The following is a 24,453-nucleotide window of genomic DNA, read 5'->3' on the forward strand; positions in this document are numbered from 1 at the left end:
GGTCTTTCATCCCCTGCTCTCTGAGGGATGTGATGGGTCCCGTCAGGTTTGGGAAGAGCAAACTGTCAAAACCCTTCAGATAAAGCACGCTTTAGCAGCTGGTGGATTTATGCACGTTGCAACCTATCTGGGATTCAAAAGGAAAACAGGTGGAAACAGCTGGTTTTTAATAAATAATTTTTTTAACAAATAAAAATACATTAATAAAATGTATTTTACACTTAAAATATAATCCTGTATTCAAGTTCTTCTTCTAGTAGGGTTTGGAAACCCTGGGGACTGCTCTTCCATGAAGGGCTAGGAGTCACGGCCGGATGGGAAGCAGCAGCCATCCCACAGGCTGGTCAAGCTGTGATGAAGCAGAGAGTCCTGTTCCCAAATTCCTCATGCACCGGAGCTGATCAGTGCAATCCTGGAAAGGTTATTTCAGAGAGGTAGGCGCCGTTCGTAACTTAAAATAAACGCGCTGGGAAAAAAAACCCTATCGTCTCCTTGTGCAGGAAGAATTATCGATTGGTTTCTTCTTATCTTGTCAGTGCTTGACTCACAGGACTATAACAGCAATAATTTTCAAGCTGAACTTTTCAGTTCAGAGCTGGGAGACGCTCCTTTAGACGCTGGGACACGCGAGGGATCTCAGGTAAGTTTGCCTGAGATTTCACCGGGGTTTCGTAGGACTAACGTTTACTACTTTTAGTATTACTTTGGCAGTTTAATCGGTTGGAAAACGAAAACTGCAATTGCGTATTGTGCAGGTGCGTTTAAGGCTGGTGCTGTGATATTGATTATCTGGGCGGGTTGCGGTGCCGTGCAGCTGGCTGCCGATGCTACGCTTGGAGAATAAAAAGGGGAGGAAGGAAACCCGTAATATTAGATTTGCTGCCACTAGAAAACTTGCTAGGTGAAATTCAGCAATGATCATGACTGCTGTAGCTTACCATGGCAAAAGAAGCCGATAAGAAAGGTCACCTATAGCAAGTCTGGGTGACCACTTGGCTCTCCGGTGATGTTCTTTCTCACCGCAACCTTTGCAAGACCGTAAATGCTCGTTTTGGCAATTATTTTTCCGCAGGTTCATTGTTTCCAGGGCATATCGCCTCTGGGGAATAGCCTGCAGGCACGAGCTTTACCAACCCCCATGCCAGACCAACAAGGCAAATGTTACCTCCAGAAAAATTAGAGGCTCTGCCTCACTCTTCCCTTTCTAATGGCGTGTCCATCCTTCCCCATCTCCGCTCCCGTGACAGCCGGGCCCCAGCAGGGCCAACGCCACGGCTGCAAGAGGCTGCTTGGGGCCGTGTCCAGGCGAGTCGGGGGCATCCCCAAGGATGGAGACCCCCCCCACACCGCTTTAATCAAGGAACCAGTCCTTTGGGGCAGATATGTGGTTCAGTCAGAGGCAGAGAAATGGGATCTGCGGTAAATTTGATCTGCTAACACATCTAAGCACACACGGAAACGGCCAAAGCTGTTTTAAAGGCTTATTTCTACCTTGTACAGATGCTTACAGGATGGGCAAAAGGCACGTCTTTGCTACAAGTCCCACTTCCCACCGGGCAAGACCTAAGCCCTGGAGGCGAATCTCAGGTGCCAGGACAAATCAGAGGCCACCAGAGCTTTTATCAGAGGGGAAAATAGCATATTTTCCCGTAGCCTTATTTCGCATGATTTTTCTTGTTAATCTTTAACCCAAAACAAACCTCTGTCCAAGGAGGAAGAACAATATACAAAAAGCAAACACAAAGAGCTCTGCATATGATGAAGCGCCTATACACAGGGTCTTAGCTTGGAAAGCTGTCACAACCACTACTTTTTCCAGCCCGGAGAGAACTGCGCTTGGACATGCGATGGGGTGTGCTTTTCTCACACGGAGTTTCCTAAATTGACCTTTATTATCGTGACAATATTGTTTTTCTGATGTGCTCTGAGCACGCAAGCAGCAGAAAAGCTGCGAGGCTTCAGGCCGCAGCATCTCCCTCGGCCGCTCAGTGAAGGTAGGATCTGGTGGAAGATCGTGGGGTTTACTTAAAAGATTTCTTCAAAAGAGCGAGCGAAATGTCCCGGGAAATGCGGGATCGGTAATTCAGCCGCTCACCCCCTCCTATCGGGCCTCGTGACGGGGAGTGATAGCTGCTCGCAGGAGATATATTTTTGCTGTCTTAAGCAGATTGAAAAATCTCCACTTCCCATCCTCATCGCCGCGGCTGCCTGCTCTGACGCTGGGACGGGGGACACAAACCATCACAGCTCTTTGAGGGTGCGATGCGCTGCTCTGGGCGGGACGTGCCCGACATCGGGGCTGTCCCGTCTGCCTTCCCCACGGGCTCCTTTCTGCTTTCACAGTGCCCCCACCATGTGTGGGAAGAGGTCCAAGTGCTCCTTCTCCCGCCTGGAGGTGATCCTCATCGTTTGCCTGGTGTTGATGATAGCGGTGACCGTGGTGCTCCTCCTCCTCCACTTTCTCGCCAAAGAGAGCAATGGCAAGTTGAGCTATTTCAGTCCTGCCATCGCACCCTGCTCGAATGTGTGTCCAGTGCGGTAATTTAAATTAAAGGGGTACAGGTAGAGGGTCACTGGGCCACTGCTGAGCCTTCATAATCTTCTCTGCGCGTGGTTCTCTCGCACAGCCGCGGCGTGGTGCTGTTGCTGGCCGCTGCGGCAGGAGAATGGTGGTCAAACCCCATGTAAGCATCTCTCGGGGCACGGATGCACAGCCTTGGGCTGGTGGGTGAGGCTGGCTGCAGGGATCCAGACAAGCTCCCTTCCCTCTCTCCACCTGGTAGAGGGGGTCCTGAGAGCCCCTTACTCCCGGCACCGCACCAAGGGGCTTCACAGCTGTTGCTGTGAATCATGGAATAGTTTGGGTTGGGATAGACTTTTAAAGGTCATCTAGTCCAACCCCCCTGCCATGGGCAGGGACATCTTCAATTAGCTCAGGTTGCTCAGAGCCCTGTCCAACCTGACCTTGAACGTTTCCAGGGATGGGTCATCTCCCACCTCTACCATCACAGCCCATTTGCACCTCCAGCCCCATCACCAGGCATAGGGCAGGTGGGTGTCAGGAGCTGCTGAAAGTTAACTCTCAATTCACTTCTAAGGTACCCCATGCTTGTCCTCTGGAGAGATAAAATCTCACAGGGAAAGAAAACATTTTGAAGCTTTAGGTGTTTCCATATGACAGGAGCCCTTTCCTAGAGCTGGGGGTCTCCCCTGCCCTGGACGGGGCATCACCCGACATGTCAGCAACGGGACTTCCCAATTTCGAGATTTTGACCTCGAATTGGATGTAGTTCACACTTTCTTCATGTTTTTTTACATTGTAACACCCAAGAGTTTTGCAACAGCGATTCCTCTCTGTGTCATAGCTCTTGGAGCCGGCGGTGGAGGAACAGTAGTTTTAACGGGTAACCTGTCACTCATGCCATTTTAAACGAGAGAAACGCCCTGTGGTCACTCTGTGGCCAGTGTAAGTCTTTCACTTCTCCTCTGTTCTAAGTGGCAGCCTAGGAAAGACCAGACTGGGAAAACCGGGCGTCCCTTTACCCCGATGCCCTGCCTCGAGCAGCAGCAGCTGGCTGGGGAAGACTGTGAGAACAGATCAAGCACATAGAAATATTTTCCCACAGTGTTATTTCCGCCTCCAGTGATTTGTGGCTCTGGGATTTCCTGAGACACGGATGATTTTTTTTTTTTTTTTTTTTTAATTTAATAACCCTCAATGGCTTTTTTTCCACGAGTTTGCCCAGGCGCTTTGTCCGTCCTGTAGAAGGACTTTTGCATCTTCATGATGGCTGGGATGAGACATGACCTCCTTCGGGAGTCCTTTTCCTAACCGCTTGCCTGGAGGTCATTGCCCAGAGCTGCTTTTCCCTTCTTTGACCCTCTGCTGGTTCTGCTGTGATTTTTTTGAGACCAGGGCACCAGCTCTGGACACGGGATGTGTTGGAGGCACCAGGGCAATGTATGGATGTGCCCCTCTTTCTTCTCTAGTCCTTTCCTGGTAGCTCCTGCAATGCCATCCCTTTTTTCTCACTGCTGCTGAGCTGATTTTTTTGTGTGAAAACAGCTTTTACACCCTCGGATCCGTTTCCTGCATGGTAGTAGTGGGCTTGGAGAGCTTAATTGGCAAAGCCAGGCTTGTTTCCCCCTCGCTGTGAATCACGACACATTTTACACAGTCCAGTGACCCCGTCTTGTGAGCTCCCTCTGCAGTTCTTCATGCCTGGCCCACCCTTTACCACCCCAAATGCCTTAACAGGCATTTGCCCCCCCAGGTTTTAACAATCTCAGCACACTTTGACCACGTTAAAGCCCATTGGAAACCCAAGCAGACCGTATCAGCTGGATCCCCTTGTCCACGGGCCTGCGGAGTCCTCTGGGGATGTCGAGCAGGTTTCAGGCGTGCAATCTCTTTAATAAGGCTGGGTTGCCTCTTCTGTCCCTGATTCTGCTTGCTCATGTGTCCACTAATCTACTATTTATTCTTGTTATAGATTCCAACAACAGAACACCAAACTACTTACTGGGTGTAGGTCGAGCTGACTGCACAGGACCTGTGGCAGAAATTCCTCTGGTAAGTTGGGGGAATTGAACAGGGGGTTGGTGAAATACTGATTTTCATCATCTCCGAGTATTTTTTGCAGGACTTCTGGTTTCGAGGCTCTGCCATGCCAAATGGTTGTCATCTTCAAACGTTAGGTGAAATTTCTTTGAGGCTTTGAGCAACCTGATCTAGTGGAAGGTATCCCTGCCCCTGGCAGGGGGGGGTTGGAACTACATGATGTTTAAGGTCCCTTCCAACATTCTATGATTCAACGATTCCTGCAATCACAAGGCAAGATGGTTGCAGCTCTGAGTGTTCATATGTTGAATGAGTCCTCTGACCCTCTGGCAAATCTACTTAGAAAAATACATGCAAATGAATACGTCGCTCAATATTTTGACTGTGTGGGCTTGATGGAGCTCTTCCCTTCCAGATGGGATATGCCAACCCGGACCAGGTGGGCGGTGGGCTTCTCATGCGCCTCTACAGCCGAGCCTTCATCATGGCAGACCTTGATGACTCCAGGCGAGTAGTGTTTGTCAGCGCCGACATAGGAATGGTGTCTCAGAGACTGAGGCTGGAGGTACGTGGCTGGAAATGAATGATTGGCACGGTTTGGGTTGTTGTTGGTATTAGCATTAAGGTTGTAGTCATTGCTAAATAATATCGAGCACGGCAGCACATCGGCCGTTTGCTTTGGGACCTCCTTGCAGCACATTCTTGGAGAGACATCGTGTCTCTGCTGAAGAAGAGCTTCTGATTCCTCAGCAAATGAGACTGGACTTTGACCGTGCTTTTCTTAGCAGAAAAACTATCACAAATACATTCGAATCACGAATACGTTATCATGGTGCCTGTGTAATGCTGGGTCTCCAGCACCACAGAGGAGGGAGAGAGATGGCGGAGAACTGGGGACTCCTTGGATGATCTGGGCTTCATTGCAAGTTGGCCATAGAGGTCTTCACTTACCAGATTTTATTATTTTAAGACTCTTGCTAAGTCAACAGCTATAACCTACTTGTTGTGACACCAGTATGTGAGTATCGGGCAGAAGCAGAAGAGCGAGGAGGAATATGAATGGTTGGGTTTTTTGCAAGGGCTGATACAAATCTCTGTAGCCTTTGGGCATGAAAAAGGCCACTTTTTAAGACCACTCCCTTCCTCTTAGGTGCTCAAGAAACTGAAGAGCAAGTACGGCGAACTGTACCGACAGGACAACGTCATCCTCAGCGGCACCCACACGCACTCGGGGCCTGGTGGCTACTTCCAGTACACCCTCTTCTGGGTCACTAGCAAAGGGCTAAGCAGACCATCCCTCAACGCTATCGTGAATGGCATCGTAAAGGTCGGTGTTGTCCAGTCTGTTGACATGAGAGCCCATAAACACAGAAAAGGTGAGGGGAGATACGTTTGTGACTAACGGAGCTCTTGCTGTGATGTTCGTGGTAGCACCTCCGTGCAGTGGTAGCAGTCTTAGAACACGCTTGGAGGTGGGTTTATGCTTACCAGTGAAATCAGATCAAAAAACAGAAACCTTGAAGTCTTTCTTTAGAAAGAGACAGTTGTGGGTGTTTTCAAAATATTATCATAATTTTCTAGCATTTTAGACGACTTAAGGAAAAAAAAAAATTCCCAAGAAAGGGTTGGGGACAGGCAGGGAGGGAAAGAGGCAGTTTATCCAGACAATCTCACGTATGCCTTACATGCATGGACTAATATTCCCTGCCTTCCTGCTTTTCAGAGCATTGATATAGCGCATCAGAATGTGAAGAGAGGAAAGCTTTTTATAAACAGAGGCACTGTAGAAAACAGCCAGATCAACCGAAGCCCTTTCTCCTATCTTAAGAATCCAGCATCCGAACGAAGCAGGTAAAAGCTCCTCAAGCGGGAGAGAAACAGAGCCCTGAAGAGGACCCTTCGGTTGGGACCATGACCCAGCCGTCTTGCAGCTGGTGTTTCTGGTCGTTCGTGGGATGGTTGAAAATGCGGAGCCAAGACCATGGCAGAATGACGCTGTTGCCATCCTGGGCGCTTGGGTGTGTGCATCCCCAAAAATTAGTTGCAAGAGTGGGCTTGAATGTTGTGGTTGCTACCTCCGAGTATGTGAGGCATTGGTCAAGGATGTGACCTTATGCTTTGTTTTTTTAAAAAAAAAAAAAGGAAAAAAAAGTCTTTAATAGACGTTAGCATTTGAGTCAGATGGCATTAAAGTGCCATCCTTGGTGCAGGAATTTGTATTCGGAGAGAGCTCCTCTCTCCATCCCCTGGAGAAACAGCGCCTGAGGTCAGCAACAACCGTGACTCTTCCCTTAGCTCCACAGCTATTTTCAGATGCTCCTCTAAGGTCTCACTGTGCTCTGGTAATATCTGTAATAACCTCTTCATCTCCTCGCTCAACTTGTGGAGATTTAACGTGTTTGAGCAACGCAGAGCGTGACCACGGCTCTGGCGCTAATGGTATTTCCCCGCTTCGTTTTCACCCAGGTATTCATCCAACACAGATAAAGAAATGGTGATGCTGAAGATGGTAGATGGGGAGGGACACGAGCTAGGCCTTATCAGGTACTGACCACCGAAGTAACATGCTTTTCTCCAAGTCCTCATAAACCACGGTTCTGTAGCCGTTCAGTCTTTCTGCACAAGCTCTCCTTCCCAGCACTGACCCTCGCCCATGGAGCACGGCTCCCAGGTTTCACCAGGGGGTCTCGGAGGCAAGAGGAAACGAGGGTTCATGAGTGCATAAACCAGGTCAGCATCCTCATCTGCTCTGGGAGAATCAGCAGCACCTGGCCCACCTGCAGCTGGGCACATCTCCTGGAACCACCCAAAGGCAGCTGGGGAAGACGACCTTGTCTTGTAGGATAAAAATCCCCACTGTGCCCCTCCAAGCAGATCCCAACCCCGGCATCTCCAGGACCCTTTGGGCTCTTCTTCTCTTGGTTATTTTCTTTAACACCCCACGTTTCGTGGGAAGCATGCCATTCCTGCAGGCGGTATTTATGACGCCCGTCCTATCAACAGATCTGCGGGGCAGCATTCAGCCACGCGAAGTTCAGAGCTCAAGGCCAGGCAAATGAAGTAACGTGCAGTAACAAAGCCATAATTGCGTTTTCCTTGTTTAGAAGTCACAAGCGAGAGTCTGACTGCATTAAGAGGAAGAGGAAGGTTTTCTTTTTTGTAAGAATGAAAGTGTTCCTTTTTTTTCTTTTTTACATCGTTGACTCCTCCTTGTTTCTTTGAAGCAAAAAATTAAAAATCCCTCCAAAATATAATTCTCTGGACTCAGAAAAGAGTCAGTTCAGGACTGAAATAGCTCTTGGTGGCCCTGATAACTACGGTGCCGAATTCTTGTGGCCTCAAGACCTGGACCATCGTAGCCATGATCCCTTCTGGTCAGGAAGGGAGAGGATGGGAATAACTCTGCCCTTGTTAATCCATCCCCAGGTACCAACAGTCCGCGTTTGTATTCTCCCAGAGAAAATTCCCATAATTGCAAATATAGAGATTGAACAAGTCAATTGCCAATATATAGATTGAACAATGCGTTTCCTCTGTGTGTCTTCTGACTCCTCTTCAGCTGGTTCGCCGTGCACCCGGTCAGCATGAACAACACCAACCATCTCGTGAACAGCGACAACATGGGCTACGCGTCTTACTTGTTTGAACAGGAGAAGAACCAGGGGATGCTTCCCGGAGAGGTGGGAATGTTTTCAGACTACTGAAAATAATGGGGAAAAAAGTGCTGCAACTGGGAGGGGATGGTTGGTGCTTTCTATGGGCCGAAGCAGGTTCTTTCAAACAGTGAAACAGGAGAGCAGGGTAAACACAGAAAAAGGAGGACGAAGATGAATGCTTTGATTTATTTACTTTCTTCCTCTAGAGAAGAGAAATTGCAAGGTTTACTCCTGACTTTCTAAACTAGTCATCAGTGGCATTTATTTAGACTTTAGGAATAAATCAAATTTATTTTGATTTGACTATTGGAAATACTAGAAAGACATGTGTGGGATACTTGATCCAAAGGGATCAATATATCACATCTGTGGTGTGGCATCAACCCTGTGGTCAGCCCCACTTCTTTCTTATGGCTTCCAGCCAGTTCTGCCTTCTGATTTTCATTTATCCAGAAGAATTGCCACCCTCAGAGTGCGAACACGGCTCTTTTAAAAAGCATTATTCCCCCTGAAATGTAGATATGGACATGAACCCATCTCACAGACGCTTTGAGCCATGAGTTGATTAAGAGGGTGTCCTGTGTGTATCTCCAGCGTGTACCCCGAAACCGTTGCCCAATTCCTATTTTAATACTCTGGGCAGTGGAAGACGTGCAGTTCATACCAAAGATGGAAACTAAAGGCAGCCTACCTAATTCCTGCTTGCAAATGTTTCTTTTTATAGTGGATTATCTAAAAGCTTTTAATAAGACTCGACTCTAGTGCATAGTTACGGGTGCAAGGCAGCGCAAGTTGACATGTACGCAAAGCTAAGAATTGTTTGCAGGATTCAATATTTAGCTGTATGGTCTGCTGGGCACGTTGCGTCTAGCAGTCTTACAAGAAAATGGCTTAAGAGCTGATAATATATCAAAATATCTGGTGTTGACACATCCCATCTCTAAAAGAGGGGGAAAAAAATGAGACAGACACTCAGTGTGTAACCAGCCTTGCTTCTGACGAGTACTGCTTGATGTTAACTCCTTCAGGCAGATCCAATAGCTCTCACCCTGTAAATCAGTCACGGTGAAAGCCTGGCAGAAAAAACCTCCTGTGCAAGGTGCTACAATGATCCATTAACATCTGATCAGTAACACGAGAAACTGGGGACGTGGGGGGAAGAGCCGCCGCTGGGATGGAAGAGGTAGATGAAGAAACGCTGTCTGGATACCAAACCGGTGTGAAGGTCCCCCTGAAACGGCAGTTGCAGCCTGTGCGTCCTATTCTCCCTTGTTCTTCTTGTCCTAACCCCCATTCCAGTCCTCCCAGTCGCTTCAGAAATGTTCACCAGCATCGCATGCTCATCAACGGGCTGTAATGCCAGCCTTGGCTGCAGGGAAAGCTGTGGGTGATGTCTGCAATCACTGCAAGGCACTGGTATCCATCTGACCACGTCTGGTTTTGGCAGGGCTCTTTTGTTGCCGCCTTTGCGTCCTCCAACTTGGGAGATGTGTCGCCCAACACCAAAGGCCCGTTCTGCGTAAACACGGGGGATTCGTGCGACAACCCGCAGAGCACCTGCCCCGTGGGGGGGGTAAGTGTGTCTTACCTGATCTACATTAACTTCTGATGAGGAGAAAACTCGGGGTGGAGCAGCAAATACAGAGCCACCTGGTGGACCATTGTGCATAAAGAGGACATAAAAAAAAAATATCATCTCTTTTTTGGACTATTCTGGATACCTCTTCCAGGAACTTACTGTGTCTTGTCCTCATACACCCTGTTTTCTGGTCATTCAGCCCGAACTTCAATTTATCATAGAATCATAGAATCATACAGGTTGGAAAAGACCTCTAAGATCATCGTGTCCAACCGTCAACCCCACACCACCATACCCACTACACCATGTCCCTAAGCGCCTCATCTACACGTCTTTTAAATACCTCCAGGGATGGTGACTCCACCACTTCCCTGGGCAGCCTGTTCCAAGGCCTGACCACTCTTTCAGTAAAGAAATTTCTCCTAATGTCCAATCTAAACCTCCCCTGGCACAACTTGAGGCCATTTCCTCTTGTCCTATCGCTTGTTACTTGGGAGAAGAGACCAACACCCACCTCGCTACAACCTCCTTTCAGGGAGTTGTAGAGCGTGATGAGGTCTCCCCTCAGCCTCCTCTTCTCCAGGCTGAACACCCCCAGTTCCCTCAGCCGCTCCCCATCAGACTTGTGCTCCAGGCCCTTCACCAGCTTCGTTGCCCTTCTCTGGACACGCTCCAGCACCTCCATGTCCTTCTTGTACTGAGGGGCCCAAAACTGAACACAGGATTCGAGGTGCCGAGTACAGGGGCACGATCACCTCCCTGCTCCTGCTGGCCACGCTATTCCTAATACAGGCTGCAATCTTGCTGCAATCATTAGTGTAGTAAGCCAGTACCCAAATCTGAGATTACTAGCAAGAAGCAATTTGTTGCCCCAGTGTGACAATCACTCGTGAACTCATCCACTTTGCGGTGCCACGTGTTCTCCATATTAACTGATCACTAGCATTTAAACAAATTTCTTAACAGGCAACGATGTGCATGGCCATGGGTCCCGGTAATGACATGTTTGACAGTACAAGAATTATAGGACAAAATATCTACTTCAAAGCAAGGGTAAGTGATATTTTGCTTTACGAGTGGGCGTGAATGCTGTTATTACGGGAACGCGTGGTCATTTAAGCAACTTTCTTGCACCTGTTTTTGTGAATGTTTGTAGATTTAAATTACTCTGAAGTCCGTATTTATATGCTTAAGGAAAAGTTTCCTGATTATTCAGAAAGCACACACTTTTATTTAGATACATCTTCGTAGGTGTTGCAATTTGAAAATGTTGGTTCGGGCTTTTAATCTCAGTATTCCTCATCGGTATATAATGTGGACGTTGCCCCTTATAGTCTCCCCCTCCCTCCCATGTGCACACATCTCGGAAGTGTCAGGATGGGAAAAATCGCCGGTGTTGAAGACTCCTAGAAGAGCTCAGGGACACCACCACATACCACTTGTTGGCCAACTTTGGTGTCACACTCCCAAACTAACGCAAATGTGAGTTAAAATGTGCCAGCTTGAACATCCACGGAAGATACTCATCTTGCCCTGCTTGACTTTGCATTTCCCCAGCCAGTGTCCTCCACCCTATGGGCTCCCTTACGTCACCTGTGTCCTTGGGCTCAAAAGTCACCTGAATTTACCGGTCCCCCTTCTGCGGCTTCGTGTAATGCGAGGGTAGGCAGTAAGAGGATATTTTTTGGCACCGTTGCAGGGACAGCAGCTTGTAGGAATTGGAGCGGGTCCAGCAGAGGGGTAAGAGCAGAAGGCTTGATGGTGGCGGTTTCCTTTTAATCGCCATTTCAGATGCTTGCCCTGAAGTCACTCCGGGCTGATCGTGACTTGCAAGTGAAAGATCGTCCCAGTCAGAGTGGCCCGGCCTCTGTATCAAATGGCGAGGGAAAACCATCGCTGTCGGTTTTAACACTGCAGACTCTTGGCCTTCAAAGGCTGTGTCCTCTATTCCTTCCTGCAGTTACAGGAATATTACTAAACCTGTATAACTCCTGGCAACACCGTCTATGTACCAACCTGAGGCATATGTGCCAGAAAACCATGCAACGAAGAGCTGAACGGCTTGGCTGTCAGCTGTAGAATAAATGCATGGTATGCATTTCGAAGCCATGAATGCAACCAAGCGGCTCTTTCTCATAGAAAACATTTCTTCTGGTTGGTCTAAGATGTGAGAAATGCCAAAAGGTTGCAACTAGGAACAAGAAGTTGCCATCCTCGTGGAATAGGTGCCTGTTTCAGCTGTAAAAAGAAAGGCACGCACAAAACTGCTGACCCCAGAGCGTCCTGCCTATGTTGCGTGGGACAGGGAGAGCTTGCAGGGTCGGGGCATGCAGGAGGTAGAGACAGGGTGATAGAAACAAAGGAGCTGGGGAAATACACTCTTGCTTTAACACCTGGAAGAGGCCACTGGAAGATGTCAACAGAATGAAGAAATAATTCGTATAGCTGAATCTCAGGAGAGCTGGGTTCCTGATTTCTTCTTCCTCAAGGATTTCCACCTTGTGTCCCCCTTAGGAGCTGTATGAACAAGCTTCCCAGGAGGTCACAGGACCCCTCAGCTCAGCTCACCAGTGGGTGAACATGAGTGATGTCTCGGTGGAGCTCAATGCCACGCACACGGTAAGAGCGGGAGCTCCCGGGTATAAGGAAGGAAGAAATGTTATATTCTCACAGCAGGACTTGGCACGGCGAGGGGAGCTGGTTTTAAAATATCTCTTTCTCTTTTTTTTTTTCCCCCTTCTGATTAAGGTTAAAACATGTAAACCAGCCTTAGGACACAGCTTTGCCGCGGGGACTATTGATGGAGTGGGGGCTTTCAACTTCACACAAGGTAATTTAGGGAGCAGACGGCAATATGGCTTCGTACAATCGGGGAGGACATGGGGCATCCCCCAAATAGGTTCAAACCCCCAGAGTCATTTAAGAACATCAGCAGCTGGTTGAACCACAGTCTCCACAGGGATGTTTTTTAGGAAGGTGTGATCTTACAGCCCCCTTGCAAGTCTGTTGGTGTTCGTCAGAAAGCTTCTGGAGAAGGATAGGACCGTGCTCTGAAGGAAGGAGAACGTTGGATGGGGAGCGGGGAGAAGAAAGAGCTGGCTTTGGGGCAACCTTCCTCATTTGTTCTCATTACCCGAAGGCTGCCAAGAGGGAGCTCAGCTGGGCTAAAGCTCGTCTTTTCAAACCACCCCAGAAAAGGGAGGTAGTCAGAATCCACTGAGAAATATTCTATCCCACATAAGCAGGAAGGGGGTAATAAACAAGTTTTCTGTCCGATAGCTGCTGGGGCAGCTGAAGGAACAGCGTTTAAAAGATGTTTCCCCCTCAAGGTTCAGTAGAAGGGGACCCATTTTGGGATGAAATCCGGGACCAGCTCCTGGGAGAGCCGTCCAATGAAACGAAGGCCTGCCACAAACCCAAGCCAATCCTCTTCAGCACCGGGGAGGTAAGGATATACCGGCGTGTGCCCTGGGAAGGGCAGAGATTGCTGATCTGGGCTAGGTTTTGGTAGGGCGCTACAGACGATGTCTGTGCCAGCCCATATGGTGAAGAACCAGGAGGGAGAGAGAGCTGCATGGGCTTTGAAGGCATGAAAATAGAAAGCAAGAATAAGTGTCGTCATCAGTTTGCATCAGAATGAGAGGGGTGGAAGTTTTCCTCTTGCAGAGCATCTTTTCCAAGTATCCCAGGAGGAGGGACCAGACCCACTGCTCTCATCAGGGCCAAAAAAACCCAACTGAAGATCCACGCTGGCCTAATTCTTTGCCTGTGAAACGGCCCTGAGCGGGATGCACAGGGAAATTGCATGAGGTCAGGGAAAGCCAAGGCTGTGCGGAGATCCGTGTTGCCTCCCGGCAGTCTCTGGCTTCAGGACATCCTCTGCTGGTGTTCAGATCTTAATAGCTCTGGGTGGATTTTTCTTCCGTCCTACCATTGGTTTCCTACTTTAATCTATGAGAGGACCTTTCTTTTTGCCATGTGGCAGACTGGTCCACGCAAAATGAAGTAACTCATCAAGGTGCCTTTTGGAAACTCTGGGGACGGTATCAACTTACTCACCTTCTCAGTGTTGTCTTCAAAGGTTTCTACCAGGCTTTGACTTCCTCTGGAAATGTCCTGTTGACTTCTCTGCTTTTCTGTCATGTTTATGCAAGTGTCTGTGAGCTATAACATCGACTGATGCCAGACTTGCTCATCTACAGGTAGAATCACACCGGGCTCAGGCCGGAGGTGCCCTGGGGTGGGGTTCTCCAGCACAACCCTGCTCCCAGCAGGACCAACACTGCAGCTACAGCAGGTTGCTGAGGGCCATGTCCAGAAGAGTCGGGACAGTCAGCAAGGATAGAGATTCCCCACTGCTTTGGTCTCCATCCCAGGGATATCCCACTCACACAGGGAAGGGCTATTTCTCTGCAGAGCTGCTGCCCCGTTGGTCCCAGCCCATCCCATGCTCAGGGCTGTTCTGTCCTGGGCAGGACTTGGTGTTTGTTCTTACTGAACTTTCCCAAAATCCTACTTAGAACTTTAAAAGAAAATGGATGCCCCGTTTTCCACCTGCTGTTCCCTTGGCGTTAAGGTGAATGCACTGTAGTGGAGCGGGATCATGTCCAAGGTCCTTTAGAGCACCCATCTGGATGAGGCAAGTCGTTGTTATTCCTTTCATCAGTCTCTTCAAAAGCTTCCCTAGCGTCGCTTTGTGTTCAATCAGCTCCTCACCTCATCCCTCATAAAAAGAGGTCCTAGCGCAGAGCCTCCTCCCACCCCACCTCCTCTGTCCAGGATGGGCTATGGAGAGTAAATTACACTTTATTCTTACGATTTTATCACCTTTTGAGCATCCTTTTATGGATGCTCTGGCAGGCCTCCTGCTTCTGATGCGCTTCACAAGGTTTTGTCATTCATGTTTTGCCCCCAGTAAATTGCTCCTCAGAAATCTTTTTGGCTTGCTGGAGGGGGATTTTGCATTCCACTTGCTGGAGCCGTGCCACCCTTGAATTCTTGTTGTTCTTAATTTCCTTTTAACAGGCTTCCTCATTATTATCTAGCTTTTTTTTTTTTTAATATGAAATGCTGCTATAGTGTGTGTTTTCACCGCTGCAACGGTGCTGAGTCCGAGTACGGTGTGGTCCCTGCTAAGGGGCAGTTTGAAGTCAGGGCTAGGTCAAGGGTTCCCTGCGCATCACCCTCTGGGTGACTCACAACTGAGGTGCATTTGCTCAGCTAACGAAGAGGTAACTCCCGCTTCCCATCGCCGTCGGGCTCTGATCTCACTCTTTCACTTTTGCTCTCCTGGTCAGGCGATCAACCTTATCGATCCTAACGCTATCCTTTTCCCATGCAGGTGAGGGGTTTCTAGATGCTACCCCGACCTTATTTGCCCACTTTGCTTTAAGCTACCCCTCTGCCAACACCTTTTTTTTTTGCCTTACCCATAGTATTTACATGTGCCTTATCTGTCAGACAACTTGCTGAACGTGTGGAGGTAAAACACTTCCTCATGTGCCTGTCTACGAAATAAATTAATTTGCCTGATTTATCATAGAATCGTTAAGGTTGGAAAAGACCTCTAAGATCATCGTGTCCAACCGTCGACTGTAGGAAGGAAAACACTTCAGCTCTCTTTTTTTGCTACTATCCTACAACAGTCATATCCACTTTTTTTTCACTTCAGATGACTCGGCCTCACCCATGGCACCCTGACATCGTGGATATTCAGATTGCTGCCATTGGATCGCTGGTGATCGTTGCTGTTCCCGGAGAGTTCACGTATGTATTTCTTGGGTCTTGTTCTATGTATTGCAGCTGGCAGAGTTTCATTCAAACTACCCGTGATACTTCTGCATGCAGGTAGAAAGGGGGTGTAGGCTAAAAATTGTCCCCAGTATATGATAGCTGTGCAGGCACTACGCATATATGTCCGCTGCAGGTACTTTCTTGTATACTGTCTCCTCTGGTTACCTGGGGTTTCCCATTTTCTTCTCCATTCTGTAAACTAGCCACGGGAATGAAAACAAGCTTCCTAAATAATTTTAATTGTTCATTGCAAAATGCAGTTTCAATGAAATGAAAGGAACTTGCTAACTTTTGATTTTTCTTTTCATGCCACAAACATTGTAATGATGATTTGCACTGACTGTTGATGGTACAATGGTGAAAACCTGAATAAGATAATGATTTATTTCTAGCACCTTTTTTTTCTACCCCACCCCACCCTAGGGTGCCTCCAGCCTCACCCTGGCTGTGATGATGTATGTGAAATGTTTTGAGGTGTTTTGGTTGAGCTCATTGCAGAGAAGCCTTAAGAGATGCTGAGCAGCGCTGCAAGTGCTATGTGCATTTCTGGTGGTGTGCTGCGTGCCCAACCAGCGATTCCTGCTTTAACTTCTTGCATTTCTGGAGACTGACATTGTTCCCTTAATGCCCCTAGGACCATGTCTGGACGCAGGCTACGGGAAGCTGTTAAAAGAGTAAGTCGTTGAGGAAGAGGTTTCTCCAGAGCGCAGCATATCTGGAACTTCACGTTTCTTGATCCTTCTGGTTTTTTCCCTTGTCCCCTCCCAGCTGGGGTCATGGGTCTCGTGTCTCACAGATGTTTCCATCTCACAATTGCTTCAGACACATTTTGCATGTGCTTACTGACATGCAGGAGAAATGAATATCCTCCCCAAAAGAAGCAAACTGCCCAAGTTTCAATCCATTAAGCCAACACAAGCTAATTCAACTGGGATCCAGGCATAACTGATGCTAGCAGGAGTTTTGTCTCTGGGATGGAGGGGTTTAGCTCCTTAATCCCTACCAGGATTTTCCAACATGAGAACAATTGGAAAAAAATGGCAGATGTATTTTTTCCATTTTCCTGATTGATACATCCTATTCTCAGCCGCAGCCTGAATACCATCTTAATCTCAGACACTATCTCCACAACTCACTGAGCCTGTCCCGCACAGTTATATCACCAATTTTTTTAGGAGTATACAGACATCAGCTACAAAAAAAAACCCTAAATTTATTGAATTTAGTGGAGTATGAGGTCATTTCTCCTCTTTTTCTTTGGGAAGTGAATATGAGATGTTAATAAAGACAAATTACACTTGCAGGGTTGCATTCCTAAACATCCAGCCCCCTCCGCACCGTAACTTTGTATTCTGTCCTGGCAAATAACAACAACAACAATAACAACAACAATATAATTGTGCATTAAGCAGTTGTCACAAGATAAGTGATTTATTTCCTTTCTTAGGAATTTGATTCTCATGGTACACCAAAAATGGATGTTGTAATTGCAGGTCTGTGCAATGTCTACACCCATTACATTACCACCTATGAAGAATACCAGGTAAATGTTAAGATTGCGGATTGTACATGTTTAACAGGGTTCAGCTTTTGGCTATATGGGATGATAATTCATGTGAAATTATGTATGTTTAGAGTACTTTTCCTTTGCCACAAAAAGCTGAAGAATCTGTGGCAGAAATCATGAGACCTGGCCTAGGTTCTGGCCTAGACGACATGGTCCAAGGGCCAATGTGGTTTCCTGACCGTAGCTAGAGAGTACGTATGGATGCTTTGATGTGGAAATGGTCAGACGTACTGAAGGGAGCTCCTGTGAGTTCAGGTCTGGTTTAGTTATCTCCTGATGACTTGGATGAATTAGAAATTATCTTTATAAGGTGGCAAAATTGCCAGAAGAAAGATTTGGAGCTGTAGGGTCATAAGGTGAACATGAATTGCAGTGCCATGTTGCTGTGGGAAAGACCGCGAGATAGCTTGGAAGACCCAGTTTTAAGGGTTCCCACAAGGCATGCTAGATGCTGTGCTTTGAGGAAGATGTGGCCCATTGGATGGACTCCTTGGGTTTAGAAACCCTAAACTGGGAGGGAAGGTTGGAAGAACTGGGGTTGTCCAACCCAAAAGGTTGGAGAGGAGATGACCTACATCATAAGCCTTTAAAAGAGTAAAAGAGCTGTGATAATTGGAAGAGTGACAACCGGTCCTCCCTGGTTGCGATGGATTGGAGAATGAAGAATAACCTGAAATTGCAGCAGAAATACTTAGGCAATTGTTCGGGCTCTCTCTCTAGCAGTAAGGGAGTAAAATAACCCCCGCAGGTTTAGTGCTGATCTTGTCTTGGCGCAGTAGGATGAGCTGTATAAACTGCTCAAAAGTCATTCAAACCCTCCTTTTCCAAATTTGTCCTTTGCTAGGTTCAACGATATGAGGCTGCATCGACTATTTATGGGCCGCACACCCTTTCTGCTTATATTCAACTGTACAGAGGACTTGCAAGGGCTATTGCTACGGTAATCAAAATTTTCTATGTGCCAAATGCTGCTAGAGACATTTAGAACCTGTAAATGGCTATATTTGTTCCTCCATGAGGTTGCATGATTGCTACCCTCTCTTTTCTCATAAGAAACCACTCTGAGAAATTCTGATGTGGTATGAGAATAATTCCTGTAATGGGGGTTTCATACCGCTTGAGAAATTCTGGGTTTTTTTCTGTTCAAAGTTTAGGAAATAGGTACCTCTAACCTTTCAGCACAGCCTGAAGTTGCTGCTTTTCTACCAAGAGCAAAAAAAACCTCCTACATTTCTGCTGCACATGGCAATGTTCCTTACCGTTGTATCTGTGGACCGTGTGAACGTGCAGGACTGGTGGGCGGGTGCTGACTCCTGAAGTCATGGGATATTCTGACCGGGTGGATTTGGGGGACCTCAGCAACAGGGCAGCGGGTGTCCTGCGGGGATTGCTCCTGCATGCAGAGCACAGATGAAGTTTCTCTTGTTTGTTTTTACACTCACTTTATTACTCTTGTTCTTAAAATCTATCTAAGCAATGGACTTGGATAAAGAGCCACAGCAGTGATATGATTCATCAGGGAGATACTGGTTATCTATATGTATGTATAATGAGCACATCTTCCCTCTCCCAGAATACAGTTCAGGATTTGCCACGTGGTCCCGAGCCCCCAATTTTCAATATAGGTAACATGACCTTGGTGCCTCCTCTCTTGGCCGATCACGTGCCGGCGAATAAGACATTTGGGGATGTGCTACAAGACGTGAGACAACAGTATCGAGCGGTGAGAGCTTCACGGATTTGCTAAAACTTATTTAGGAAATTGTCTTTAAATTCTTACCCCTCGTCTGAAAATGTCTATGTTTTCTAAAGGGTCGTGGTGCTCTCAGACCAAAAAGGTCCCGTTGCTCTTAGTGGGCATGGTTGAAAACACAGAGACAGAGTGTTTTCATGCCAACGTCATTGTACTGAACGTGATTAGAATGGGTGAATGAAGGGGAAAATAAAAGCCCTTTATTCAACACGAAGAGGATTTCCCCTTCCGCTTCAACATAAAATAACAGTTGATTAAATAGGCAAATATTGTACAGTGATTTCTTTACAAGCAGAAATCAGGTCACCTTTGATGCCTCTGGTATGGAATGTAAATGAAATAAAAATGTCAGAAAGGGTCAATTTTCAATGCTCAAAATTTGGATAAGGTGTTCAGAGCAAGGACTTTCATCTCGTTGCTGTCTCCAGCAGTAAGGTAGGAAGAAGGCAGGGAGGCATTCTTAAAAATCTCACTTATTTCCCTCTTTGACACAGAAATCTTATGTCCTATGGTGGAGTTTATCCAGCAAGCAGGACAAGTGGAATGGCAAGGCACAGAATACCAGTTCACAGTATAAACTCTCCACTGCTGTTGCAACAAGTGAAATTATAAATAATTTAAAAGAAAAACAAAAAACCACAAAAAAACAACCAAACCACTAAAAAACTCATATGGCATCTTCAAAGGATGTTCTTAACGTGCAATACGCTGCTCAGTCTTTAACGTAAATCTCAATTTCCCCCCCCAGGCAGACGTTGCTGAAGTAACTTTTATAGGCGCGAACCCCAGGAACTCCGCAGAGAATGTGGTAAATATGAGCCAATGACGCTGGAATTGGGGATGTTCGGGATTAGAGAATACTTATTTACTGCCTCTGCCTGATGCATTTTAATCTTTGACGTTCAGGTTTCAGAAGGAGTAAGATCGTGTGCTTCCGGCGTTTTCTTTGTTTGCTGGGAGTTCAGAAGAAGATAGTTTCTCCCTTTAGCCTGTGCTTTGGGAATTCACCCCACCGGAATGCTTTTGGGGCAAAGTCCTTAATTTGGTCAGATACAGACCATTCGTGATCTCTTCATATTATTGAAGTCGAAGGCACCCACGTCGTGGGTTAGGCCAGACGCTCATTCTCAGTCGGTATCCAGTTCCATCCGGTTGCAGCAAGCATGGTCTCTAGTCTCCATCTTAGCAGCCCGGTGCATTATTTTAATAAAACGAAGAAAATTAGAAAAATAATTGATTTGTCCCATCACTCATCTTGCATAGACATTGATAGCAAATACCTCACCTGTCCATTCTCTTTTTAATGGTCAAGTTCTTTACTTGTTCTCTGCGTCATTTATTAGCTTAAATTTGTGCTTTGGCAGTGAAATATAAGCATTTTTGCTAGTAATTACCTCATTTGCCGGTAAAGCACGCAGAAGCATAGTCCCTTCTCCAGTTTAAAGTGACACAGAAAAGTAGGGACATGCCTATATCCCTTCAGCACCTGGCTAACCCTGTTATTTTTGTTCCAGACTGAACACAACTTCCTGACGGTGGAGAGATACGCCAGCACTTCGGACAGCTGGCACGTGGTACAGAACGATGCCTCCTGGGACACCAGGTGGGTGCCCTGACCAGATTTCTCTGTTCCGCAGACTCCTCGGAGTAATTCGAGTTTAACCTGAAGGGCTTCATTTCAGAGCTCCCAACCGTAGGTTGGTCTTGTCCTTGTAGATGATGCTCTCTGAGGGCAGATCGGTCCGTGTTGGTGTGGTTAACCTGTCAAGACCACAACAACTGGTCTTCCCCTTGGGTCTAGCTTCTGCAATGAAGGCTTATAAGTTTGGGAAAGGTAGAAGGAAGAGCAAGAATTACAGAAGGTTCGTGGTCCAACTTGTTCATAGCCTACATCCATCCATCTGCCGTACCGTGCTGATGAATAGGATATCAAATAGAAAACATGAGAGGTTCACCGCAGTAGGGTTTTCATTGGGAAAAACTGGCCAGCTTAGCTGTGCATCATAAAGTAGAAACAGTCAACTTATTTAAAAAAAAGTTTGTAAGAAAGGGAAGTTAAGGTTAGAGATGTCAGTCTGAAGGAAAAATATCCACTGAGCAGCAAAGCTGGTGTCACCTTTCAGAGCTACACCAGAAGCCAGCACACGAAATAGGAATACCAAAGGTATCTTTTGTCAAACCATTCGATTTCAAGTTACTCCCCTCTTTGAATAAAACCAGACATTTTCCCACCTGCCTCTGCAACTTATCTGTGAGAAACCAGACCCCGGAAAATGTCTGTCTTGAGGTCTTCTGACCTTGTAACGTCCCAGTGCAAATACGTAACATCCGAGGTCAGAGAGGCAATGTTCCGGACAGCTTGGCTTCATCAGGAAAGTCTTCCTCTGGATTTCTGACGAGCATTTGATAGGGCATAATTCTCTCAGCTGCTCCCTAAACCTAACCCGCTAGCCAGAACTCCGGCTGTCCCAACATGGGAGACGTATTCCTACCTGCACTTGGAGCTCTGCATTTCTAAGTGCTTGCCCTCTGTTTGGCACTTGCACTGTGTTACCTTGGCACTCTCGTTGATGTCACCCTTTCCAATCAAGTTCCCTACTTGAGTAAGGGAAATGATGGCATTTTATCACCCATATATGTCACCCTGCCTTCTTCCCTCCTCTTCCAAAAACCCCACAGATTTCCCAAAATCTTGGCCAGGAACGCTGAAAATGCTTAATAAGACGTCACTCGAGAAGGTGAAAAACATATAAAAGTGCAAAACTTGAAGAATGTGCTGCCATGATGCTGGAAATACAGGAACCTAGACATCTTATTTTTCTTCCTGAGAAAGGTCGGACTTTGGATCTCTGAAGGATGCTTAAATACTTCTGCTAAGGAAGAGGAGCTGTTTGGCCTTTTCCTGCCTAAAGGGGTTGGCCAGAAGGCAAACCAATGCGGACAGTAAAGTCTCCTTTCCTGGTGTCCCAGGGAAGTACCGAACACCACAAGAAAGGGCAAATGGTTCTGTTAAGATGAAATCAAGTCACTTCTTACGATGTCAGTGTGTTAACATTGAAACGTCAGTAATTAAGGCGTTGGGGACAGGGAACATCAAACATTTTTACTAGATATTAGTGGAGTCAGACTGGTTTTTTTTTTTGTAGTACAGGAAAAACTAACGTTCGATACCAGTGAATGTGCTGACGTTGCAATCGGAGAGCAGCACGAGGCAACGCATTATTTGTTAGCTTAGCGTTGCAAAGTGCAAAGCTTAGAGCTGCATTTGTAAAATGCCTGTTTTCAGGGATCAAAAGATATGAAGGTTTACTTAAAGGAGGTGCAGCTTTCGGGGAAGGAGATAGCTGTTATCTGCCCTTTGTCCTGCGCTCGCCATTGCGGCAGGGACAAACTCGGTGCAGACTTGCCCTTCTGCCGGACGCTGTCTTGGTGTTTGCAGTAGAGAAGCGTTTGGCCCCACGCTGCGTCTGCCATGGGGGCAATAATTGCTTTCTTGGGACTGTTTAGGAGGAGGGGCTGAGCGACAGGCAGGAATTTGGCCCTGCCTTTAGCAAACAGCCAACAGAGATAAGACATGGTGAAACCCCCATGAGCTCATCTGGAAGGAGCCTCTTCCCAGGTGGGATCTGAGCTACATTCCAGTTCCCGAGTCCCGAAGCAGTGGTCCTGGTTCACCAAGCCTGGAGGGCAGGATGCGGAGGAGACTGGGTGGTGGCATAGCTCCGTCACAGCAGCATTTTTAGGTCACAGTGTTACAGCCAGGCTCAGGCTGCAGATCTCTGGTCCAACCCAGCTCCCAACAGGGCCAAGGTCGCAGCTATAGCAAGTTGCCTGGGGCCATGTCCAGGTGAGTCGGGGTGGTCCCCAAGGATGGAGATCCCCCACCACTTCGGGCCTTGTGCTGTCACCTTGCTGTCATCTCCCAAGACAGCATTGTCTTTGTTCCAAGACAAGCCAGTGCAATCCACAGCCAAAATCTTGGACAAGAGCAAGCAGGCGGGTACATGGGCCCTGTGTCAGCCTGTGGTCTCCGTTTTCCAAACCAAATCTCCCCCGTCATTCACTGTTTGTCACCCAGTCATGTCTGTAAATATTTATTTCAATCTTCTCAGTAAGACTGGTACGGGGAAACTTTTTATCACTATCGCTGATGAATCAACATATTTTGTTCATCTGCTTCCTTTAGTTAAAGCCCTGAAATGGGGGTGGTATCTCAGTAGGACTTGATAACTCTCATGTCTGGCCCGGATACAACTGGGGGGATATCCAGCAGTGCCCCTCATTGGCAATATCAAAAGAAAAGCAGGTTAATCTTTTCCATCTCCCCAAGAATTGCTCCATCACGGCCGGCTGAAAAATCCCTCGCCCCCAGACGACCTGTGGCTGTCTATAGAGTTTTGAGGTTGAGCAGAAGTGGTTTTGCACAAGGAGTCTGCAAAAGAAAAGAGGAGTCTGATGTGGAAATGGGTGCCAGAGCTCTACTACGATAGATTTTGCTTGTGACCTTCCATAAACACTCATCCTTTTGGTTCAGCTTTCCCCCTGCGCAGGGAAGACTAAGCTGATGAATATTGCTCACAGAGGTGATGTTGTACGGGGTTATGATACGGAGTTGGGAACGTAAGAACACGCTGGTAGAAATATTCTTCATCTGCAAAAAGGACCACTGCCTTGTTTTTCCATGTTTCCAGACATTTTTCAGTCCTGCCAGGTTTTGGGTTGGCTTGTTGGTTGCTGCTCTGATAGCCTAAATATATGAGGAAAGGTTAAAAGAAGCTCTTAAAATATGCTTAACTGGAGTGCATTCATCTCATTCCACTTAGTGAGCTCTTGGGATATTAAAACAAATGAAAAGTGGATTTTCTTGCTGACAGCAGTTTTTGGTTTGTCTGCTAGGTTTTTCTGGACCAAAGGATTACGTGGTCAGAGCAACGTGACTATTGAATGGCACATCCCTCATGGCACAGAGCTGGGCATCTACAGGATACGGTACTTCGGGCACTACAAGAAAAAACTATCCAACAATCGCGCTGCCTTTATTCCCTTTGAAGGCTCATCTTCAGCGTTTGAAATCACAACTCTGTAGGTGATCTCATTCATTAAAGGAATTGTTTCCTTTGAGCAGTAGATTTCACATCTGCAATGTTCACAATGCATGCCTGGGAGGTTTTTTGTGGCATACGTGACTCTCTACGTCATTGCTGTCCCTCGGGTGCTGCTGGTCATCCTTTGCTGTGCAAAGCTCGACTTCCTGCAAAGTTTTGACTTTTACCTGCAATTCGGTCTCTCTAGCCCCATGTATGCTCATTCAAGCGGTTCCCGTCCCGGCCACATCTCGTTGCAGTTGATTCTTATTGTAATAAAAGTTGCAACTGTTTTTCTTTAGTCATTAAACAAGCGCTTATAGATTGTGAATAGGCTCTCTCGGAAAGAATTAGCGCATAGCAGGAGCTAATCCAGACCATAAAATAGCCCATAAAACGGAGCCCAGTCCATAAAACTGGAAAGAGCTGCTGAATTCACAAGGCATCAGAAGAGAAGACT

At 47.0% G+C, this 24,453-nt stretch overlaps 1 protein-coding gene across 1 annotated transcript; it reads left to right on the forward strand.

The window, feature by feature from the left end:
• The first annotated feature begins 16 nt into the window (after positions 1–16).
• LOC142084031 (putative neutral ceramidase C) lies at positions 17–24,245 on the forward strand. The gene is made up of 23 exons (XM_075154068.1): positions 17–434; positions 537–640; positions 2,344–2,524; positions 4,421–4,425; positions 4,507–4,573; positions 4,977–5,126; positions 5,712–5,888; positions 6,285–6,412; positions 7,028–7,105; positions 8,121–8,241; positions 9,665–9,790; positions 10,763–10,849; positions 12,311–12,415; positions 12,545–12,626; positions 13,126–13,241; positions 15,468–15,562; positions 16,224–16,263; positions 17,037–17,132; positions 18,001–18,096; positions 18,730–18,879; positions 19,658–19,717; positions 20,424–20,512; positions 23,806–24,245. Exons 3-23 carry the CDS (start codon positions 2,354–2,356, stop codon positions 23,993–23,995), a joined length of 2,229 nt encoding a protein of 742 aa, XP_075010169.1. The 5' UTR covers positions 17–434; positions 537–640; positions 2,344–2,353; the 3' UTR covers positions 23,996–24,245.
• Positions 24,246–24,453: the final 208 nt, after the last annotated feature.

This window comes from Calonectris borealis, chromosome 7, assembly GCF_964195595.1.
Source record: "Calonectris borealis chromosome 7, bCalBor7.hap1.2, whole genome shotgun sequence".
NCBI lineage: Eukaryota > Metazoa > Chordata > Aves > Procellariiformes > Procellariidae > Calonectris > Calonectris borealis.